The 20,648-nt window shown below is 60.7% G+C and overlaps 1 protein-coding gene across 2 annotated transcripts in view; it reads left to right on the top strand.

Annotated features, from left to right (window-relative positions):
- Window positions 1-11,461, top strand: part of ARHGAP22 (Rho GTPase activating protein 22) — a 161,669-nt gene extending 150,208 nt beyond the window's left edge. For both annotated transcript variants that reach the window (XM_028156837.2, XM_054728974.1), the window contains exons 5-10: window positions 2,148-2,355; window positions 5,075-5,207; window positions 6,009-6,082; window positions 6,658-6,779; window positions 7,219-8,059; window positions 11,168-11,461. In XM_028156837.2, the coding sequence (XP_028012638.2) occupies window positions 2,148-2,355; window positions 5,075-5,207; window positions 6,009-6,082; window positions 6,658-6,779; window positions 7,219-8,059; window positions 11,168-11,390 (1,601 nt within the window). In that variant the 3' untranslated portion in view covers window positions 11,391-11,461. The remainder of the gene's footprint in view (window positions 1-2,147; window positions 2,356-5,074; window positions 5,208-6,008; window positions 6,083-6,657; window positions 6,780-7,218; window positions 8,060-11,167) is intronic.
- The last annotated feature ends 9,187 nt before the right edge of the window (window positions 11,462-20,648 follow it).

Below are 20,648 nucleotides of genomic sequence, written 5' to 3'. Positions count from 1 at the left end.
CACATGGGAGGGGCGTCTGAACTGTTCCCAAGGCTAATAAGAAATTCGCAGGCGAGAGAGGAAAGAGCTGGACTAGAGAGGAGCCTGGGCTGTGCGTGGGCCCGGCAGCAGGAAAGCAGGCGGCAGGACAGGACACTCAAGTGGCGGGGAGAGCCCAGGTGAAGGGACCTGGGCTGAGCAGACAGCAGGCATGGAGGGTGCAATGCCAGGCTCGTGTCCTCTCCTCTCGGGGACCCTGTGCTCATGGCAGTTCCCCCTGTATGTCCTCTGACTGTTCATTTAAGGTCCTGACCCCAGTGCCCTTGGGAGACACCTGTGGCCCACAGGTCAGAGCAGAAGAGGTGACTACCCAGCAAAACCACACGAGGACGGTGTGGGCTGGGTGTGGCAGGGACCGTGGGGAGGGAGCAAGTGCCCAGACTCTCAAAGGGCACAGGTGCCACTGAACTCCACCAGTGCAGCCGTTAGGGAATCGCACGCACTCACAAATCCACATGCACACGCGCACACACACACACAAGTCCACATGCACATACATGCACACACACAAGTCCACATGCACATACCATGCACAAACAAGTCCATGTGCCCACACACACAAGTCCACATGCACGCACACACCACATGCACATGCATGTACACACAAGTCCACACAGGTGCACACACAAGCCCACATGTATGCCCACACAGTCCACACACACATGCACACACAGCCCACACACACAGGCACAAGTCCACATGCACACACAAGTCCACGTGCACATGCACACACGTCCACATGCACAAACATACATGCACAGTAGTCCAAGTGCACATGCATGTACATATACACACTTCTTCCCAAAGCTTTGGTGGCATTGTCAGGCACACTCCATGTGAGCATGTTTTCTCGAAGGGCATGTCGTCACCCCGCAGGTTCTGTGTGCTGTGTCTTAGGCTGGAGCAGGTGAGAAGGAACATTTCTTGGGCTCTGCTCGAACTGATGTATCTTATTTCAGAATACCCATGGTGTGGGGGAGACAGATAGGCTCACTGAGTCCTGCCACTGCTTAGTGCCAGGGGAGGCATTGAACCTCTTACCTGCTGGCTCGCCATCCAGGTCTGGGGAAGTGCCCTGCCTGGGCTGTATCTCTTGGTGACCAGAGAACTGCCTGGACAGAACGGAGCTGAGACAGCGTGCCCGGGCACACCGCTAGGCCTGCCCTCAGGGAAGGCTGGACAATATTCCATTATAAGCACAGACCACATTTTGTTCCTCCAGCATCTGCTGGCAGACTCTTGGGTTGCTTCCACCCTTGGGCCATTGTGAACGATGCTACTGTGAACATGGGTGTAATAACATTTGGTCACGTTCGCTTTCGGTTATGTTGTGTACATACCTAGAAGTGGAATGGCTGGGCCATATGGTAATTCTGTTGTAAACTTTCTGAGGAACCTCCAAAATGTTCTGCAGAGCAGCCGCACCATTCTACATCCTCACCAGCAGTGCTCGAGGGCTCGCTTCTCTGCGTCCTCGCCGACATTTGTAATTTTCTGTTTTTTAAACAGTGGCCATCGTGGTGGGTGTGGTGGCACCTCGTGTGGTTTTGATTGTGTTTCCTTGACGCTCAGTGGTGCCATGGTTTTGTTTTCACATGAACGCGCTGTCTGTCTTGTCGCGTGAGCTCTGCCCACGTGTCCGCTTTGCTCCCTGGTGTCAGGGCAACGTGAGCGGGCTGAGGTCTCTGCTCATTCTGTTGCCGATGTTGGGTGGCTTCCCATTTGGAGGGAGTGCAAGGAGTGCTGCTAAGAACGTTCTAGAGCAGGACTTTTGGTGAACATAGCCTTTTCTTTTTTAATGTAAGCCACTCCTCTTTGGACGTTAGTGTTGCATAAATAAAACAATCAATAAAATGCATAATCATCTTCCCTGAGGGCCCTTCAGAGCTTCCTGAGGCTGGTCCGAGCCCCGCAGGACAGGGAAGGCCACCTGTCCACGTGCCCCCCGCTCCCTGTCCCAGTGGCCGGATGCGCCGTCAGTTTCTAACCTGCTGCCTCAGAGCAGCCGCCTCCGGCCCAGACGGCGCCCTGCCTCCCGCTGTCCGGAGAGCCCGCTCTCACCACTACCTGGGCCCCTGGGCGTGTGACCGGGTCCTCCCTGTGCCCAGGGATCTTCGGGCAGCGCCTGGAGGACACGGTGCACCAGGAGCGCAAGTTCGGCCCGCGCCTGGCGCCCCTGCTGGTGGAGCAGTGCGTGGACTTCATCCGGGCGCACGGGCTTGGCGAGGAGGGGCTCTTCCGCCTGCCCGGCCAGGCCACCCTGGTGCGGGACCTGCAGGACGCCTTTGACTGTGGGGAGAAGCCGCTGTTTGACAGGTGAGCTCCTGGGAGGAACGGAGATGGGGCCCCTCCCTTTTCCCCGTGCAGGGTGGGCTGGTGCCAGGGAGCCTGGCAGCGGGCTGGTGGGCAGAATGGTTCCGCGTGTGGTTGCATGTGCGGTCGACCGGCCCCCCAGCGGGCAGAGCACAGCCCCAACCCCCGCAGCAGCCCCTGGTCTCCTCTCAGGGGCTGCCACAGACCAGGCCGCTCACACCATCATGTGCCCGCCCAGGCAGAAGGGAGGGCCTCCTGCTGCATCGGGACCGAGGCCCCGTGGTGGTCTGTCCCAGGCTCCGCTTCCCCCGGGACCGCAGAGCCCCTTCAGGGCCAAGACGGAGCAGCCGCTGTGGCCCCTCATCCTCGCAGGTTTCTGGATGGGGAGCGATCTGCCCCACCTGCCCAGGCCATCGCCCACCCTAACCCCTCGCTGGGGCTCACCAGGGCCTGGGCTGCACCCTCTGGGTGGGTCAGCCTCACTCAGCCAGGGGCTGAGAACAGGGCCGATGGGCTGTGTGGGCGTCTCCTCTCTGAAAGGAACCGACCCATCGGGACAGTTGTTCATGGGGTTCCTCCTGCCCTGGCCTCCAGGAGCTCCTGCCCTTTCTCCGTGGATCTGCCTTCACATGCGGCCCCCTCGGCCCCAGGATGGGTCCAGGGGATTCTGCCGGCAACCGGGGCCTCCCTGGCCTCCTTTTGGGGTGGAACACCCCCGCCCTCCAGCTTCTGCCCAGACCCGTCGCCGAGCCAGGAGGGTCTGTCAGCTCCTTTCTTCAGATGTGGAGCCTGAGACTGGCCACCGTTCCCCAGAAGGGTCTGCCCAGGAGGCACAGGGTCCTCTCACCAGGAGCCTCACCTTATTTTGTTAATCCATTTTCCCATTGATTGTTAGAGAGAGTGGAAGGGAGGGGGAGAGACCGAGAGAGACATCGATGTGAGAGAGACACATTGATTGGTTACCGCCGGCACATGCCCCAACTGGGGCCGGGGATCAAGCCTGCAACCAGGGTATGTGCCCTTGACTGGCATCGAACCCACGACCCTTCAGTCCATGGGCCAACGCTCTAATCATTGAGCCAAACCGGCTAGGGCTGGAGCTGCATCCTGATACTCTGAAGTTGTGGTCCATTCTGAACCTCTGCCTGCCAGGCCTCTTCCGTCCTGTGCCTGTGTGGTCCGGGGTGGGTGGCGATGGCTTTAAATACTGCCCCTCCTGTGCTTCCTGGAGACTCACCCTGGACTTGGGCTCTGGCTGCTTTCACTTCTAGAAACTGCATCTGCACCCACTGCCACCATTCTCCCACTTCTCACCCCCGTGGGCGCTCTGGCCCTGCATCTGTACCCACCCCCTGTCTAGGTCCCGAGGCTCCTCCCCTCATTCACTCCCCGACTCCCCTCACCGCCTGCTGGGCCAGGCTTTCCAGAGAGGCCTCGCTCCCTCGGCACAAACCACACTCATTGTCTGCATGACCACGACTCAGCCCCAGGTCCTGGGCTCCCTGCTCCACAAAGAGCCCAGCAGCCTGGAGCCTCCGTCACCAGAGCTGGCTCATACCCAGCCCTCCCCCACCTGGGCCTGGGCGGGGGCAGCTCTCCCAGACCTGCCCCCTGCTGCCCAGTCTGCTTTGAGCCACACCTGCCGGCTCCACAGACTCTCGCCTTAGCCCTTTCTGACTTCACTCTGTTTCTTTCCTCACCCGCTGAGTGAGCGCCTGCGGCATAGGGTGCGGCCAGAACTAGACAGACCAGGTCCTGCCCTCCAGGGGCCAGGACAGACGGCCAGCAAGTAAACGCACCAAATGCTTTGCTTGCCGAGACTAGGACCAGGACGGGATCCCAGAGCCCAGGGCCGCTGCCCTCCACGGGGCCTCCTCAGCCTGGGCAGCTCTGAGCTGGAAGCCGGAGACTGAGGACTGGGAGCAGACACGTGGGGTGCTGGGGTGCTGGGGTGCTGGAGATAGGGTGAGGAGCACAGAAGCCCAGGCATCCATTGTGTGAGCGGAGCTCAGAGGTCAGGGGCAAGGGTCTGACCTCTGACCTGCATGCCCTGGTGGCCAGTGCCCTGGGCCTTGGCTCTTTGACATGGCCCTCCTCCTCCATTGATGTTTCTCTGTCTCTCCCCCTCCCTTCCACGCTCTCTAATGGAGGGCAAGTGGGGGATGGGCACTCTCAGGCTTGGCCCCTGGAGGGCAGGACCTTGTGTGTCTAGTTCGTGGCCACACCCTATGCCTCCCCCTCTCTCCCCCCCACCCTGCCCTCCCGGGAGCAGGGCAGCTCCCAGGTCACCCTGCAGAGGACCCAAAGCAGGGGACTCTTCATGCCCCCGGGTCCTGTGTGGCTCCTCCCACCCAGAGCAGCCACTGTGGGAGCAGCAGCTGCTGCAGGGCCTGTGTCTTTGAGTGCTGGGGAGTCCCAGTGCCATCCTGAGGACAGACCCAGACCTGTGGCCAGGGGTTGGGAGCAGGGGCCCGGGCCTTGGGTGTCTGAGCTGGACCCCAGGCCCCAGGCCCCCCAGGCCCCGGACACGGCTCCTGGCAGCAGCTGGGCCTTTCCTTGACCAGGGCCAGTGGTGCAGATGCAGTCCCCCCGCACCCCCCTTCTCTTGTTGTGCACATGCGCACACACAAGTGCCAGGGCGTGGAGCGGAGTAGCTCCTGGGGGCGTGTGCTGGCCTCCTGCAGTTCCCGCCCCATGCCTCTCGCGTGTCCCCCTCTGGCAGCACCACAGATGTGCACACGGTGGCCTCCCTGCTGAAGCTCTACCTGCGGGAGCTGCCCGAGCCCGTGGTCCCTTTCGCCAGGTACGAGGACTTCCTCAGCTGCGCCCAGCTGCTCACCAAGGACGAGGGGGAGGTTAGTGGCTCCTGAGGACTCGCCCTGGGAGGTGGGCCTGCGCGGGGCAGCGGGTGTGTGTGGATCAGGACCCAGAACTCTGACCTTCATCATTTTTTGTGGCACAGAGATGCTGCCTGCAGTTGGCTCTGTGTGTGTGTGTGTGGGGGGTGGCGGGGGGGGGGGAGGGCCAGGAGAACCCTCTGGGGGAGGCAGGCTCCTCTCGTCCTGTGTGGGGCAGTCTGCAGGATCCTGCTGGGGCGGGGCTGGAGCATCCCCTCTGGGAGGCCCTCCCTGGGAGGCCTGGGCCTGGGGGTGGGGCGTGGGGCCATCTCTGGTCATGCCCCAGGACACCGCACAGTAGGTACAGATCCTGCACGACCCAGGCGGCCCCAGCGTTCAGAAACAAGCAGACCTTCCCTGTTCGCACCTGCCTCTTTCCTAAAGGATTCGCCAGGACAGAGGCTCCCACGCCCTCGGCAGGTGCCTGCCTGGGGAAGGGCCGTTTGCCCTCCCTGTGGCCGTGTGGGAGTGAGGGGTCTTTATCTGGCAAATATTTGTGTCTCGATAAGGACTGGCCCTGACATTCCTCCAGGAGGTCACAGGCCTGGCCGCTCCTCGCGCCTGCTCCTGGGAGGGAGGTGGAGGTGGTGGTGCCCTCCGGTCACTCGGGGGCCAAATGGCTGGCTGGAGGTCTGGCCTCTGGTGCCTGCCACGCCCTGCCCACCTCCCTCCTCTTGGCCCACCTCCCTGTCCCTGCCTCGGTGAGAGAAGGGCCAGTTGCTGGTCTCAGAAATGCTGTTTTTCTCTCCCAATACCAAGGGGACTCTGGAGTTGGCTAAACAAGTGAGCAGCCTTCCCCTGGCCAATTACAACCTGCTCAGTTATATCTGCAAGTAAGTGGCTGGGGCAGGCAGGGGCTGGGCATTCTCCCACCCGACATGCTCCCTGGATGTCAGTCAGCCAACAGGGACATGGGCGCATCGGCCCCGGGCACACCCAGCGGCCAGTCTCCGCGGGGCGGGCAGCGTTCAAGTCCCCTGCGAGCCGCACGAAAGATCCACTGGAAAGAACGGGACGGGCCCGCTCTGTCTGCCTCCTCTCAGGCCTCTCTCAGTCCCTGCCCCAGGAGTCTGCTCCTGACCATGACCCCAGCTCAGGTGCTGGGAGAGGGTGTGCAGGGGGGCCCTCACCCGGTCCCGTGCTGGGGGCCTGGGCCCTCCCAGACCTCTGCCCCCACTGTAGGCGGGACAGTCGTGTGTCCCCTCCAGGCTGACAACCACTGGCTTTTGCTTCTGCTGCCCCACCCCGGGCCCCAGGGGACGCTCTGCCCTCTCTGCCGGGCAGGGGCAGCTGGCTGTGCCGGCGGCCCTGGGACATGTGGGCGTGGCTGGGTGTGGGCGCCAGGCAGCTCCCGAAGAGCTGGTGGCAGGGTTTGCTTCTCCGCCCACAGCTTCCTCCCCATTGGCAGGTTTCTGCATGAAGTTCAGTCCCACTCAGATGTCAACAAGATGAGCGTCCAGAACCTGGCAACCGTTTTCGGACCTAACATACTTCGGCCACAGATAGAAGACCCAGTGGCCATCATGGAAGGTAACGGTGTGAGTGTGTGGGGAGGGTGCCCACGTCCCCGGAGACATCCCCGGCCCGTGCCCGCGCCTGTGCCCGAGCGCGCGGATGGTCAGGCCCTGCATCCTCGGCAGCACAGGTGACGGGGGCCGCTCTGCCGCAGGTTCTGGCCGCCAGACACCGCCCGCCCCCCGCCCGCCCCCCTCCTGCCAGGAGCTCACCGCGCCGTCTTACTGGGCACCGTGCCCGCTCTGCCTCCTCCCCGCACCTGCTGATGGAGCGGGCTGGGCGGCTGTCCCAGGAGGGCATTCTGGGCAGCACCCTCTGTCTGGGCCTGCATTTGGAGGGTGGCCGATGGCAAGCTCTTGTTGGGCCCCCTGGGTCCCAGCCGCAGCGCCCTGACTGTCCCGGGAGCCCGGCCCGGAGACGCCCACAGCCCGCCTCTGTCCCGTCTTCCTGGCAGGCACGTCCCTTGTCCAGCACCTGATGACCGTCCTGATCCGCGGACACAGCCAGCTCTTCAGTGGGAGGGCCCCAGAGGGGCCGGCCGCGCCCCACGGGGGCCCCCCCTGCACAGTGGGCTGGGGCTCGGAGGAGGTTCCGGGGGACAGCCAGGCAGAGCCCGGTGGCCCCCACCCACCCTCACTCAGGACCTCGTCCCTGGACGGGGCGGCTGTGGCCGCGCTCTCCAGAAACTCCCCCCGGGGCCGCGGGAAGAGGCTGCAGACTCTGCCCGGCTGGAAGGCCTCCTTTCGGCAGTCGGGGTCTCGGTCCAGCAGCTCGTCCCCGGAGGTGCCCACAGCCTCCTCCGGCGGGAACTGGCTCGTGAACGGGCTGTCCTCCCTGCGCGGCCACCGCCGGGCCTCCTCGGGGGACCGGCTCAAGGACAGCGCCTCCCAGAGACTCTCCACCTACGACAATGTGCCGGCGCCCAGCCCCGGCCCCAGCGCGCCCAGCGTGTCCAGCTTGGCCTGGTCGGGGGCCTCTTCCTGCGAGGCCTCCCCGGGGGGCTCCGTCAGCAGCTGCTCCGCCTGCCGGGCCAGCGACTCTGCCTGCAGCTCCCTGCACCCCGAGGGCACCCCTGAGCCCTCCCTGGTCCCCAGCAGCAGCGAGGAGCTCAGGTCCCCGGATCCGGGGCGCAGCCTGGAGGAGGCGGCCGTCTGCCTCAGCAGCAGTGAGCCCAGCGAGCCCGGCAGCCCGGCCCGGGACCCCACGCCCCACTCCACGGCTCTCCAGGGCCTGGTGGCGGAGCTGCGGGCGGAGCTGTGCCGGCAGAGGACGGCGCACGAGCTGAGCGTGAGAAGGTGAGGGCTGCGCTGCAGGGGGTGGGCCTGGGCCCCGGAGCCCCCGCCCCCGCCTCCGCCTCCTCGCCCCGCTCTGAAGGAAAGCCTCCAGGGCGGCGCAGAGCAGTGGGGCCTGGAAATCACCTTTCTGGGGGAAGCCCAGGATAGGCTGGGGATGGCGGCTGAGGTCTGTCTGGGGAGCTCCATGGATACTTGCTGAAGGAAGGAGCCCCCCAGGCGCCTTTGATGGAGGGGCTGGGCAGGAGGCGGCCCCAGGTGTGCCTGCTCACCGGGATGTCCCCACCTGTCATGCAGGCCCCAGGCCAGCCTGGCCCAGGGCTTGGGCCTGTAGCCGCAGATCAGATGGGATCGGAACCGGAGGGAGCTGGTGGTGCTGAGCCAAGCCCTGCCCCGCCTGGCCCCGGGGGAGTGCTTAGTGCCGGATTCTTAATCCCAGCCAGCCCCCCTCCGTCCTCCTGCCCCGGTGAGGAGGGTGTTGCCAGCTCTGAGCCAGGGGGTCCAGCCAGGGCAGCAGTAGAGCCCGTGCTGGGCAGCATGCGGCGGGTGCTCCCCACAGCGTCTCCGATCCCCAGTCCAGCTGTCAGGCCTGCAGGCCCTTCCCACCCACTGGCCAAGTGGTTCTGGGCTTCCCTCCCCACCGGGGTTGGGGGGGGGGGGGGCGCGGTTTCCACCGGGAGCTGCAGTGGCAGCTGGCCCTGTGCCTGGGGAAGCCGGGTCCGGACACCTGGGAGAGTCAGGCGTGAGGGGTGTGTCCTTGAGGGTGGATGACAGGAGAAGGGCTTCAGGACAGAGGCCCTGAGGACCGTCAGAGAGGTCACGTCTGAGCAGGACTGAGGCCGAGAGGGCGCAGTTGAGAGAGGAGAAGGCACACAGCAGGAGAAAGCCCGGGCACACGCTTGGTGGAAACTCTAGAGGGAAGCGGGTTTCCAGCGAGTGACAGTGGCAGCACGGAGGGCAGATGTGCGGCTGCGGGCGGCATGCCGGGAAGCCGGTACAGGCCGGTCGCCCCCGCCGCCTCAGGGGTCTGATCAGCTCCTCTCAGGGGCCGGTTTCTCGGGAAACAGTATTGCGTCCTGGTGGGCTCTGGTCAGACCCTGGGCCGTCCCTGCCGGCTGCAGACGGACAGCGTCCAGGGAGGCTCTCAGCGCTCCGGCGACCCCATGCATTGGTTATGAGACTGAGCGCCACACGGGGCAGTGGTCAGTGCAGAGCTCCACGTCCGGCGCTGAGACCCGCTCCTGTCACCCCTGCTTGGTGGGCTGGAGGTGAGAGCAGGCCCGCAGGCCAGGGCAGCAGCGCCGTCCCCGCCACGCCCGGTTGCAGGTGGGTGAGTGAGCAGGCTCTCTGGGTGCCGGAAGGAGTAGGGCGCCATCAGTGGGCCTTTGCAGAGAGTCTGTAACTCCGGACCTGCGGAGTTAGAGCCAGGTCTGGGTTGGGGGGCATGGATTCAGCTTTCTGCCCCCCCCACCCGTGCCCTGATCCCTGCACCCCCAGAAGCGTGTCTGATGTGCTACGGTGCTAGGTGCTGAGCGCTGGGCACAGCTGTGACCCACACTGATCTCCATCTCTGTCCTCATTCTTATCGCGCAGCGGTGGGGGCACAGAGAGACTGTACACAGATAGATTGTAAAACTCGTGGACTGTTAGAACGGGGGAGGGAGGAGGCGTGGGGAGAGAGTTGGGGAGGAGCTCCCCGTGAGGGCAGCTGCAGAAGCCCGGGCGCGGGAAGGGTTGGAGCTGGGTGGGCAGGCAGCGGCCAGAGTGGGCGGCTTGTTGGAGTGAGAAGGGGCGGGCAGAGGGCAGGACCATGTGGTCAGAGCATGCTCTGGACTTTACACAATTCGATCCTGAGTGACCGGAGGGCCTGGAGCACTTGGATCACTCGGAGGGGTGCCCTGACTGCTCTCCTGAGGACTCACCCAGGGAGGAGGCGCTGGCGTCCACGGCCTAAGGGGCAAGCAGTGAGGTGGGGAGAAGAGCCAGATGCTGAACACACTGGGGCGGTTTTGCTAGTCAATCCACTGTGGGGTGAGAAAAACAACTGATTTCAGGACATATTGTTTGGCCAAGTAATCGGAGGAGGTGCTCCCTGAGGAGGAGCGGGGTGCAGGAACAGCGGGAGCAGGCCGGCTCAGCTGCAGGCCTTGAAGTCGGGGATACTTATTGAGTTGGAGTGGAGTCGAGGGATAGAGAGGCTGAGAGCCTGGAGACTGGACAGGTCGCTGGTCAAGTGTCATGGGGCGGGTGGAGGGGGCAGGTCAAGCTTGAGGGCCCTGCTGGGTGGGAGGCATTGGTGATGAGGGGCCTGGGCCTGGAGGAGAAGTGGTGCGGGTCGTGGGCTGTGCCGCCTCCTGGGGGCCTTCTTTCCGACAGCATGTCCTGTGCTCCCCGTGGAGGGCTGGGCGGAGGAGGTTTCCTCCCTTCCCTGTGCGTCGAGTTCGCTGGCTGAGCTGGAGGCACGGGAGCTGCAGTGCTGGGAGGGGTCTCCTGCGTTTTCCAGAGAGGACACCAGGGCTCAGGGCACCGTGTGTCCTGCCCATAGTCACGCGCCTGTGCACAGCCAGGCCAGGCCCCGGGTCTGGCTCAGAGCATCCCTCAGGCCTCAGGAGCTGCTGGCATGTGGTTGAGGAGACGGTGTGCCGCCTTTGCACAGTGCGTGCCAGCCGTGTAGGAGTGCAGGGTCGTTCTCTGGTGGCATAAAGGGGCGATATGCAGCCTGCTGGGAGGATGGAGGTGCGGTGTCAGCCTGGGGCCTGGGGTGGGGCAGCAGGAGGGAGCGGAGGGGACTGAGGCCCTGCTCTCCACCACGGGCCGTCCATCCCACCGAGGACAGCTGGTTGGCCCAGAGGGTAAGTGGTCTTCACCTGAGTGAGGATTCAGGGGGACCCCTGGCCTCGGGTACCCAGGGCCAAGTGCTCCCACAGTGTTTCTGGATCGTGGCTGAGGGCGGTGCTTGGGGTGGGCCTCGTGAGCCGCCCAGCCGCCCGTGTGCCCGCAGGCCCTGCCTGAGCAGCCCTTCCCCACCGGGCAGGGCAGGTCCGCGACGGCGCGCTCTCGGCAAAGCCAGCAGGGCGGAGTCTGAAACAGTCTTTCTTCTTGATTTTTAAGACTCGAAGATGGTACCACCGACCTAAGGAAACGAATGTTGCGGCTGGAGGAGGAGCTGGACCAGGAGAAGAAGAAGTACACGATGCTGCAGATCAGGCTGCGGAACTCGGAGCGGGCGCGGGAGGACGCCGAGAGGAGGAACCAGCTGCTGCAGGAGGAAATGGAGGAGTTTTTCTCCACCCTGGGCAACCTGACTGTGGGGGCCAGAGGGGCCCCACAGTGAAGGAGCTCTCTGCTCACCTCCCTCCGAAGCAGTGGGGAAGGCGGGTGCAGGGGGGTGGGGGCGGGCTGTGAGGAAGCCCGAGCCCCTGCCTCATGGACCTCGGCAGTGCCTGGCGCTCCGCAGCCAGCGGAGAGGGAGTGTCGCCTCGTGGCCATGGCAGCCTGAGCCCCTCATGCGATCTGGCTGCTGCTGCTGTGACTGGCAGGTGCCAGAGGCGACAGGCCCATGGCCACCAAGACAGATGGCACCTGGGACCCAAGTAGCACAGCAGGGACACTGCCGCCTTTATTAAACTCGCTCTGCAAGTGGGATGCCTGACTCCTTCTTTAAGGTCAAGCACAGTGGGGCTACCGAGTGATCTCTGCTTTATCGGGAGGGTTGGGGTCCTCACGGTGTCTGTGGGTGGAATGCCAGAGTCGGTGTGAAGCTCCCCGAGGAGCCCAGCGTTGCCACAGCCATGAGGCTGGAGTTCTGCAAATCTGTGTCCTCAGCTGCACCGCCCTGAGCTCAGCCGGGACCACTTCCTCCCTCCTCCGCTGAGGGCTGCAGCCTGCACAGCTGGTCCTGGGCCCAGGAGCCTGCTTTCGTCTGCCTGCCTGGCCAGCTCTGCTCCAGGGGCCCATGCCTCAGTCTGTGCCCATCCCCCATGCAGACTTCTGTCCAGCTGATGCTAATCCTCCCCAGTACCCATTCACCCTCCTCCAGTTCCTCCTCTGTTCAAAGCTCCAATTAGGACCCTGGCTCGTGTGTTTAGTGGTTAGGGCGCTGGTCCAGGCACCGAAAGATCAAGGGTTCGATTCCCAGTCAAGGGCACGTACGTGGGTTACAGGTTTGATCCCTGACCTTGGTCAGGGCGTGTATGGGAGGCAACCAACTGATGTGTCTCTCTCACATCAATGTTTCTCTCTCCCTCCCTTCTACTTTCTCTAAAAACAAGCAATAGAAAAAATAATTTAATCCTCTATTGAGGATTTTAAAAAAAAGCTCCAATTAGGACAAATCTTCAAAGAAAGCCTTTCCTTGGTGCCACATGCAGCCTGAGCCTGGCCAGAGCTCCGCGGCATGGGCCACAGGCGGCACCAAAGAAGCCCCTCCGAGAGGAGAGCCCTGGCTGCTGGGGCCCTGGCTGCGCCAGCACCAGTGTCCCTTCTGCTGCCCAGTGTCCTTACACAGCACCTCTCATTACCTGGAGCAGTCACTGCAGTGGGTTTTTTTGGGGGGTGGTGAGGAGTGGGGTCACCAAAGTGTCCCAGTTTCTGACCACTATCTCTGGAGAAGTCTGAGGCCCAGAGCCCACCCACCTCAAATCAGGTCCAAATGGCACCGTGTGGTGCACCAGCAGCCAGAGCTCTGCTGGAGAGCTCTGCCCAGGCCCCCTGCCACCCCAATCAGATTCCCCGGAAGGTGGAACAACTGCCCTCCTCTCTATTTCAAGGAGAAAGGAAATGCGAGGTGACTGATTCCTCACAGCCGCCCAGGAAGGTAGGAATTGGCCTGCACGCCCCTTTCAGAGGGGGAAGTGGAGTTAAGTGGGGAAGCCGTGCGTTCCTGAGTTCCACTGTCCTGGAATTCTGCCAACTTTGACCTGGAGAGAAAATGCCACCAGGCTCTTGAAGGAATAGAAAATACCAAAGAGGGTTCATGAATGGAAAGAGAGGCCATGGGCCCTTAGCCGCTAACATTGGCAAGGGCAATGGGCTCAGCTGCCTTCCAAGTCCTTTGTCAAAACCAGCTCATAAGCCGCATCTGCCACCTGCTGGCAAAAGTAGGATCTGCAAATGAATCCCATTGCTCCTTATAAAAAAAACTAGAGGCCCGGTGCACGAAATTCGTGCACTGGGGTGGGGGGGTGGGAGGGTGTGCCCCTCAGCCCAATCTGCACCCTCTTCAATCTGGGACCCCTCAGGGGATGTCCAACTTCTAGCAGTCGGACATCCCTCTCACAATCCGGAACCGCTGGCTCCTAACCACTCACCTGCCTGCCTGCCTGATTGTCCCTAACCCCACTACCTGCCTGCCTGCTCGCTCCTACCTTGATCTCCTGCCAGCCTGATTGCCCCTACCTTGCCCTCCCCTATCAGCCTGATCACCCCAAACTGCCTGTGCCTTGGGCCCCAGTCTGGCCTCCCTCTGGAGGCACCACCCCCATAACCCCAATGCTGCTGCCACTGCAGCTGGTTATGGCTGCCTGAGCCTTGGCCTTTGTAGCCACTGCGGCTTTGTCTGGAAAGATGTCCGGAAGACAACCACTCTAATTAGCATATTACCCTTTTATTAGTATAGATTTGGGGACCATTACAACCACGCAGAACTTGAAGAAAACACATGGCCCTGGTCAGTTTGGCTTAATGGAGAGAGCATCGGCCTGTGGACTGAAGAGTCCAGGTTTGATTCTGATCAGGGGCACACATGCCTGGGTTTCGGGCTCAATCCCCAGTAAGGGGCCTGTGGGCGGCAGCTGATCAGTGATTCTTTTTTTTTTTTTTAATATATTTTATTGATTTTTCACAGAGAGGAAGGGAGAGGGATAGAGAGCTAGAAACATCGATGAGAGAGAAACATCGACCAGCTGCTTCCTGCACACCCCCCACCGGGATATGTGCCAGCAACCAATGTACATGCCCTTAACCGGAATCGAACCTGGGACCTTCCAGTCCGCAGACCGATGCTCTATCCACTGAGCCAAACCGGTTTCGGCTGATCAGTGATTCTTATCATTGATGTTTCTATCTCTCTCTCCCTCTCCCTTTCTGAAATTTTAAAAATATATATATTTTAAAGAAAACACATGATCTTCACTTTGGGCTTTGTCATCTTACAATATCCTTTGTGCAGTGTTTTAACTTCCCTCAACTTTCCTTTACCCACCTTTAAAGTGCAATCTATTTTGGGGAAGATGATCAGGAAAGTGATTCCAATGGGTAGAAGTTTTTTTTGGAGGGGATGGGTCATGAAGATATTTAAAAATTGAGCATGGTGATGGTTGTACCACTCTGAATTTACTTTAAAAAACCAGTTCATTGTACACTTTAGGTGACATGTACAGTATATGGGTTATATCTCAACAAAGCTGTTCTTTTATTTCTTTTTAAATAAAGACCAGTCTTATAATCAGTTGCAGATGTTTTCAGAGGCCCCTCAAGATTTGCTTACCATGTCCCAAATCACGGCTGTGATTCCCAGTTGCCTCCAGTCCTTGTGGATCTGGATGGTGTGGTTTGCAAAGGAGAAGGTGGCAAGAGGCTTATGGAATTTCGGCAACCCCATTCCCCCGGTCTCCTCATAGGGCACCAGGGCCATTCCCACTGTGCCACCTCTGCTCCCTTTAACCTGTTGGGCAAAAGAATCCTGCGTGCTCTGGCCAGAAAGTGCATTCTTTCTTAGGTGGTCCGGATGCTTTTTTTAAGGTCGTTTTATGGATTCAAAAGAATAAACAGAGATGTGGAAAGCTTTTGTCAAAATCCTTTTACATGGTTCTTCCAGTCTCATGGGAAATGAGATGTGGCTCTGAATTCATCCCAAAGTGTGTCTTTGGGCAAAAGCACCCAGAACGGCACAACTCCTGCAGAATGCCCCACACACTTTGCTGTCAGGACTCAGGGGGGCTTGAGGGTGAGCGAGGCGGCGGTGCCAGCACAGGACCTGGGAGAAGGTAGCGCTTTCTACACTGCCCAGGCCACGTGGACTACAGCAGTACCCGCCCAGGTGGGCAGGGTGTTTCTGCTGTTTTGTTTTGGTCTGGCCTCCACCCCGTCAGCCACGGACCTGTGCCTGCACTGAGACTGAATGGTTTGATGGCCCTACTTTTTGGTGGACAGTGGATGCACTCCCAGAGACTGGCAGTTAGACTCTGGCGGCTTCTGAGTCCCTTGCGGGGAGAGCCCGGCCCTAGGTCAAGAACAGACTCAGGCGTCCTCGGCCAGGAGGCCTCCTTGGGCTAGGGGCCGCCACAGTTTGAAGGCTGGCCATGACCCCAATCCTGGCAGGGGTCTTCTCTGGGGTGCTGGCAGGCCTGGGCTAGGGCTGCGGGCGGTTTAGAGGCTGGTCACGCCCCCGATCCTGGTGGGGATCTCCTCTGGGGCGCTGGCAGGCCTGGGTTAGGGACACTGGCGGTTTGGAGGCCGGTCACGCCCCCGATCCTGGTGGGGGTCTCCTCTGGGGTGCTGGCAGGCCTGGGCTAATGGCCGCCCTGGTTTAGAGACTGGTCAAGCCCCCGATCCTGGCGGGGGTCTAATCTGGGGCGTGGCAGGCCTGGGCTCTGGCGCCGTAAAGGGAGAGGTTCCTGAACCTGCTTCCCACACACCTAGGCTAGGATACATCTTGTAGGAGGCGGCTTCAATGCCGGGGGTCGGTGACCAGGTCCTCCGGAGCCTCGCTTTCTGGGCTGCAGTCCCACGTCTCCCAGTGCCCCAGGCTCGGATGCACCCCCGCAGTTGCCCCCACCACCAGCCACCTCAGCGCAGGCCACAGCAGCTGAAGCCAGCCTCTTGGAAGCCAGGCCACCACACCCACCACCTCTAGTAGCTCTCTGCTGCTCCCTCGCTGTGCCCTGTCCTCTGGGGTGGGGGAATGCTCCCAGCCCAGAGGCCCTCCCTCCCTCCGCAGCCTGGCTTGGGAAGCTGGCCTCATGCTGGGGCTACTATGCCAGCATGCCCACTCGGCTACTATGGGTGCGACACGGGCCCCACGGAGGCCAACCTGGAGAACGTGGACCCCAGCTCTGCATCCGGCTGCTGCAGATGGCCTCGGTGGTCAACTACCACCTGCTCCTTCCACTGGCCCCATTGATCCCTCTCAGCACCAGCCATTTAGGCCAGGGTGGCAATCGCCCGGGGACCCCGCCCCGGGAGGGGCTGGCTGGGCCCGGCCACGCCCCCCCCCCCCCCCCCCCCGGGTCGCGATCCAGCCCGGGACCTCCGGGAGGCGCCTGGCTGGGCCCGGCCACGCCCCCCCGGGTCCGATCCAGCACAGGACCCCCGGGAGGCGCCTGGCTGGGCCCGGCCACGCCCCCCCGGGTCTGATCCAGCCCGGGACCCCAGGGAGGCGCCTGGCTGGGCCCAACCACGCCCCCCCCCCCCCCCGTCCGATCCAGCCCGGGACCCCCGGGAGGTGCCTGGCTGGGCCCGGCCACGCGCCCCCAGGTCGCGATGGGCCCCGGGACCATCGGGAGGCGCCTGGCTGGGCCCGGCCACGCCCCCCCGGGTCACGATCCGCCCTGGAACCCCCGGGAGGTGCCTGGCTGGGCCCGGCCACGCCCCCCCGGGTCGTGATCCAGCACGGGACCCCCGGGAGGCGCCTGGCTGGGCCCGGCCACGCCCATCCGGGTCGCGATCCAGCCCGGGATCCCCGAGAGGCGCCTGGCTGGGCCCGGCCACGGCCACCCGGGTCGCGATCCAGCACGGGACCCCCGGGAGGCGCCTGGCTGGGCCCGGCCACGCCCACCCGGGTCGCGATCCAGCACGGGACCCCCGGGAGGCGCCTGGCTGGGCCCGGCCACGCCCCCCCGGGTCTGATCCAGCCCGGGACCCCAGGGAGGCGCCTGGCTGGGCCCGGCCACGCCCCCCCGGGTCGTGATCCAGCCCGGGACCCCCGGGAGGCGCCTGGCTGGGCCCGGCCACGCCCACCCAGGTCGCGATCCAGCACGGGACCCCCGGGAGGCGCCTGGCTGGGCCCGGCCACACCCCCCTGGGTCGCGATGGGCCCCGGGATCCCCGGGAAGCGCCTGGCTGGGCCCGGCCACGCCCCCCCGGGTCACGATCCACCCCTGGCCCTGGGGTGGCCTTAGCCCCCGGGACCCCGGGAGCGGCTGGCTGGCCCAGCCACACCCCTCTAGGGTTGCCATCGCTCCCCGGGACCCCGAGAACTAAGAGGATTTGGCGCCGCCATCTTGGTTTTCTCAACGGCCAGATAGGCCACCCGGAGACCTGCCCCCAGCCTCTCGCAGGCCCAATCATGGGCATAGTGGAGGTGCGGTCAATTTGCATGTTTCTCTATTATAAGGTAAGATACCATTTACATTGCAACAAAAAAAATTACTTAGGAAAAACTTAACTAAGGAGGTAAAAGACCTTCACTCAGAAATTTATAGGACTTTTAAAAAAGAGATAGAGGAAGATATAAACAAGTGGAAGAATATGCTGTGTTCATGGATTGGTAGAATTAACATAATTAAAATGTCCATACTACCCAAGGCAATCTATAGATCCAATGCAATCCCTATTAAAAAACCAATGGCATATTTCATAGACCTAGAACAAACTCTCCAAAAATTCACATGGAATAAAAAAAGACCCTGAATAGCCTCAGCCATCTTGAGAAAGAACAAAGTTGGAGGGACCATAATACCAGATATCAAGTTATACTACAAAGCCCCTGTAATTAAAATAACCTGATACTGGCACAAGAACAGGAATATAGATCAATGGAACACAACAAAGACCCCAGAAATCAACCCAAGCCATTATACTCAATTAATATTTGACAAAGGAGGCAAAAGCATACCATAGAGTCAAGGCAATCTTTTCAATAAATGGTGTTGGGAAAATTGGACAGATACATGCAAAAAATGAAACTAGACCACCAGCTTACACCATACACAAGAATAAACTCAAAATGGACAAAAGACTCAAATGTAAGTCGTGAAACCATAAAAATCCTCGAAGAAAACATGGGCAACACAATATCGGATACATCATGCAGCAGAGTTTTCACAGATATATCTCCTAAAGCAAGAGAAACAAAAGAAAATAATGGGACTACATCAAACTAAAAAGCTTCCGCACAGCAAAAGAAACCAGCATCAAAATGAAAAAGAACCCACTGTATGGGAGAACATATTTGCCAATGATACATCTGATAAGTGGTTAATTTCCAAAATATATAAAGTACTCATATAACTCAACAAAAGGAAAAGAAACAATTCAATTAAAAAATGGGCAGAGGACCTGAATAGACACTTCTCCAAAGAGGACATACAGATGGCCAAGAGACATATGAAAAGACTAGAGGCCCGGTGCACGAAATTCGTGCACGGGGGTGCAGAGCGGGGTGTCCCTCAGCCCTGTTTTGGCCTGCAAAGATGCCAGCATCCCTCACCCCGGCCTCTAGCCAGAGGTTCCTCCCATCCTTCTGCACAGCCTCTGGGAAGATGCTTGTCCTGGGGCCTCCTCAGGGCCCTGGCCCACGACGCCCTGCAGTTCGGGTACTCAGGGGCTTGGGCTTTCAGGTCTGGCTTCCTCACCTGGCATGGTGAGCATCAGCTGCCATGGGAGCCTTGCCTTAGGAGTCACCCCCTTGGACCATACTACTTGCAAGTGTGTGTGGGGGAGTGGCCTCGGTGGCAGTGATTTGATGTCTGTAGCATGCCCACTGACATCCACCATCACGGCGCCACACTGGTCCCGTCTGGACTGCTGGCAGGGGGCTTCCAGTCTGTGACTGGGGCTGATGGGCTGCGACCCGGCACCCATAGGGCTGTCAGCATCAGGAACTGGAAAGATCCATTTTTCTGGTTCCTCCCCAGCCGCGGATGCTGAGCTCTGGGCCCCACAGGCCCGTTCACTCCAGCTGCACGGCCGGCCGGGGCGGGGGCGTGTGCGCGTGGCGCCGGGGGCCCGTTTACTCCCGCTGCATGGCCCGCCGCGCCACCGCTGGCGATGCGAGCTCAGCATCCTGCCAGCCCCATTTGGTCCCTGCTCAGCAGCGCGGCGGCTGATCGCGAGTCCCCGCCCCCCGCTCCTCCCACCAGCCCAATCAGCTACCCTGGCCACCCCAAGTCCCGCCCCCCCGTGCCTCCCGGCCCAATCGCGGGCATAGTGGAGGTATGGTCAATTTGCATATTACCATTTTATTATGTAGGATGCTCAACAGCACTAATTATCAGAGAGGTGCAAATTAATAGGATAGTGAGACATCACCTCACACCTGTCAGAATGGCTACCACCAATAAATCAACAAATGACAAGTGCTGGTGAGGATGTGGATAAAAGGGAACCCTAGTGCACGGCTGGTGGGAATGCAGACTGGTGCAGCCATTATGGAAAACAGTGTCGAGTTTCCTCAAAATATTAAAAGTGGAACTGCCTTATGACCCAGGAATATATCCTAAGAAGCCTGATGCACCAATCAGAAAGAATGTATGCACCCCTGTGTTCATAGCAGCACAATGTACGATAGCTAAGATCTGGAAACAGCCCAGGTGCCCATCAGTAGATGAGTGGATAAAAAGCTGTGGTACATCTACACCCTGGAACGCTATGCAGCAGTAAAAAAGAAAGAAAGAAAGAAAGAACATCTTACCCTTTGAGACAGCTTGGAGGGACCTGGAGAGTATTAGTGTTAAGCGAAATAAACCAGAGACAGACACGTATTACATGATCTCACTCACAGGTGGAATCTAATGAACAAAATAAACTGATGAACAAAATAGAACCAGAGACATTAAAGCACAGACCACACTGTGGGATCTCAGAGGGAAGGAGGGTAGGGTGAGCAGGAGGAGATTAGCCAAAGAACTTGGGTGGAGGGGGTCAATGGGAGGGGGGGAAACAGGGGATATGTGTAACGCTTTCAACAATAAAGATAAATTAAAAAAATAAAATTCATGAAGTCAGCCCTTTCAATAGCCCTGGGAGAGACTATTGCCCACCCTCCTCATCCTACAGGAAGCAGGCCTGGCTCTGCGAGGCGGACTTGCCCCGATTACCCAAACTCGCCCCTGAGCTCAGGCTGACCTGTCTGCAGGCCTCAGCAGATCCCACCCTCTAGGACCTGTCTGGCCAGGGCTTTTAGTTCTCCTTTTACTCTGCTCTGACCCCTCAGCCTCCCCCAGCTTTCTCTCAGGACGTGATTCTTTATACTGCATTTCCTGCCAATGTGTCAAAGCACTTTCACCCTGCCTCACGGCCACCCAATCCTTAGCAATCCGAGCTTTGTCCCACTGTGCAGGGAGCGCCAAGTCTCACAGGTGTGACACCCAACAGGAGTCCCCTTCCTTCCCGTTTCCTCGGTCAGCAAACTGACACTGCAGGGGGCGGACCTCACGAGGGAGGAGCTGAGAGGCAGTAGGCTCTGAGCCAGGACTGCTCTCCTGCGCCCGCCCGAGATGTGCAGTGTGCCTGCAGGCTTCACACTGGTCCGCAATCCGAAAGGACGTTGGAAGCATTCTTCCCGCACAAGCTCTCCTTGCGGCCCAGTCACCAGGGCCGCACCTCCCTCAGCCTGCTAACTGGTGAGTGTGCTGACAGAAGGCACCTGAGC

The sequence above is a fragment of the Eptesicus fuscus genome, chromosome 17 (genome assembly GCF_027574615.1).
Source record: "Eptesicus fuscus isolate TK198812 chromosome 17, DD_ASM_mEF_20220401, whole genome shotgun sequence".
Taxonomy (NCBI): Eukaryota; Metazoa; Chordata; class Mammalia; order Chiroptera; family Vespertilionidae; genus Eptesicus; species Eptesicus fuscus.
Note: the sequence above shows the minus strand (reverse complement) of the source record. Positions and strands in the feature narration are given on the sequence as shown.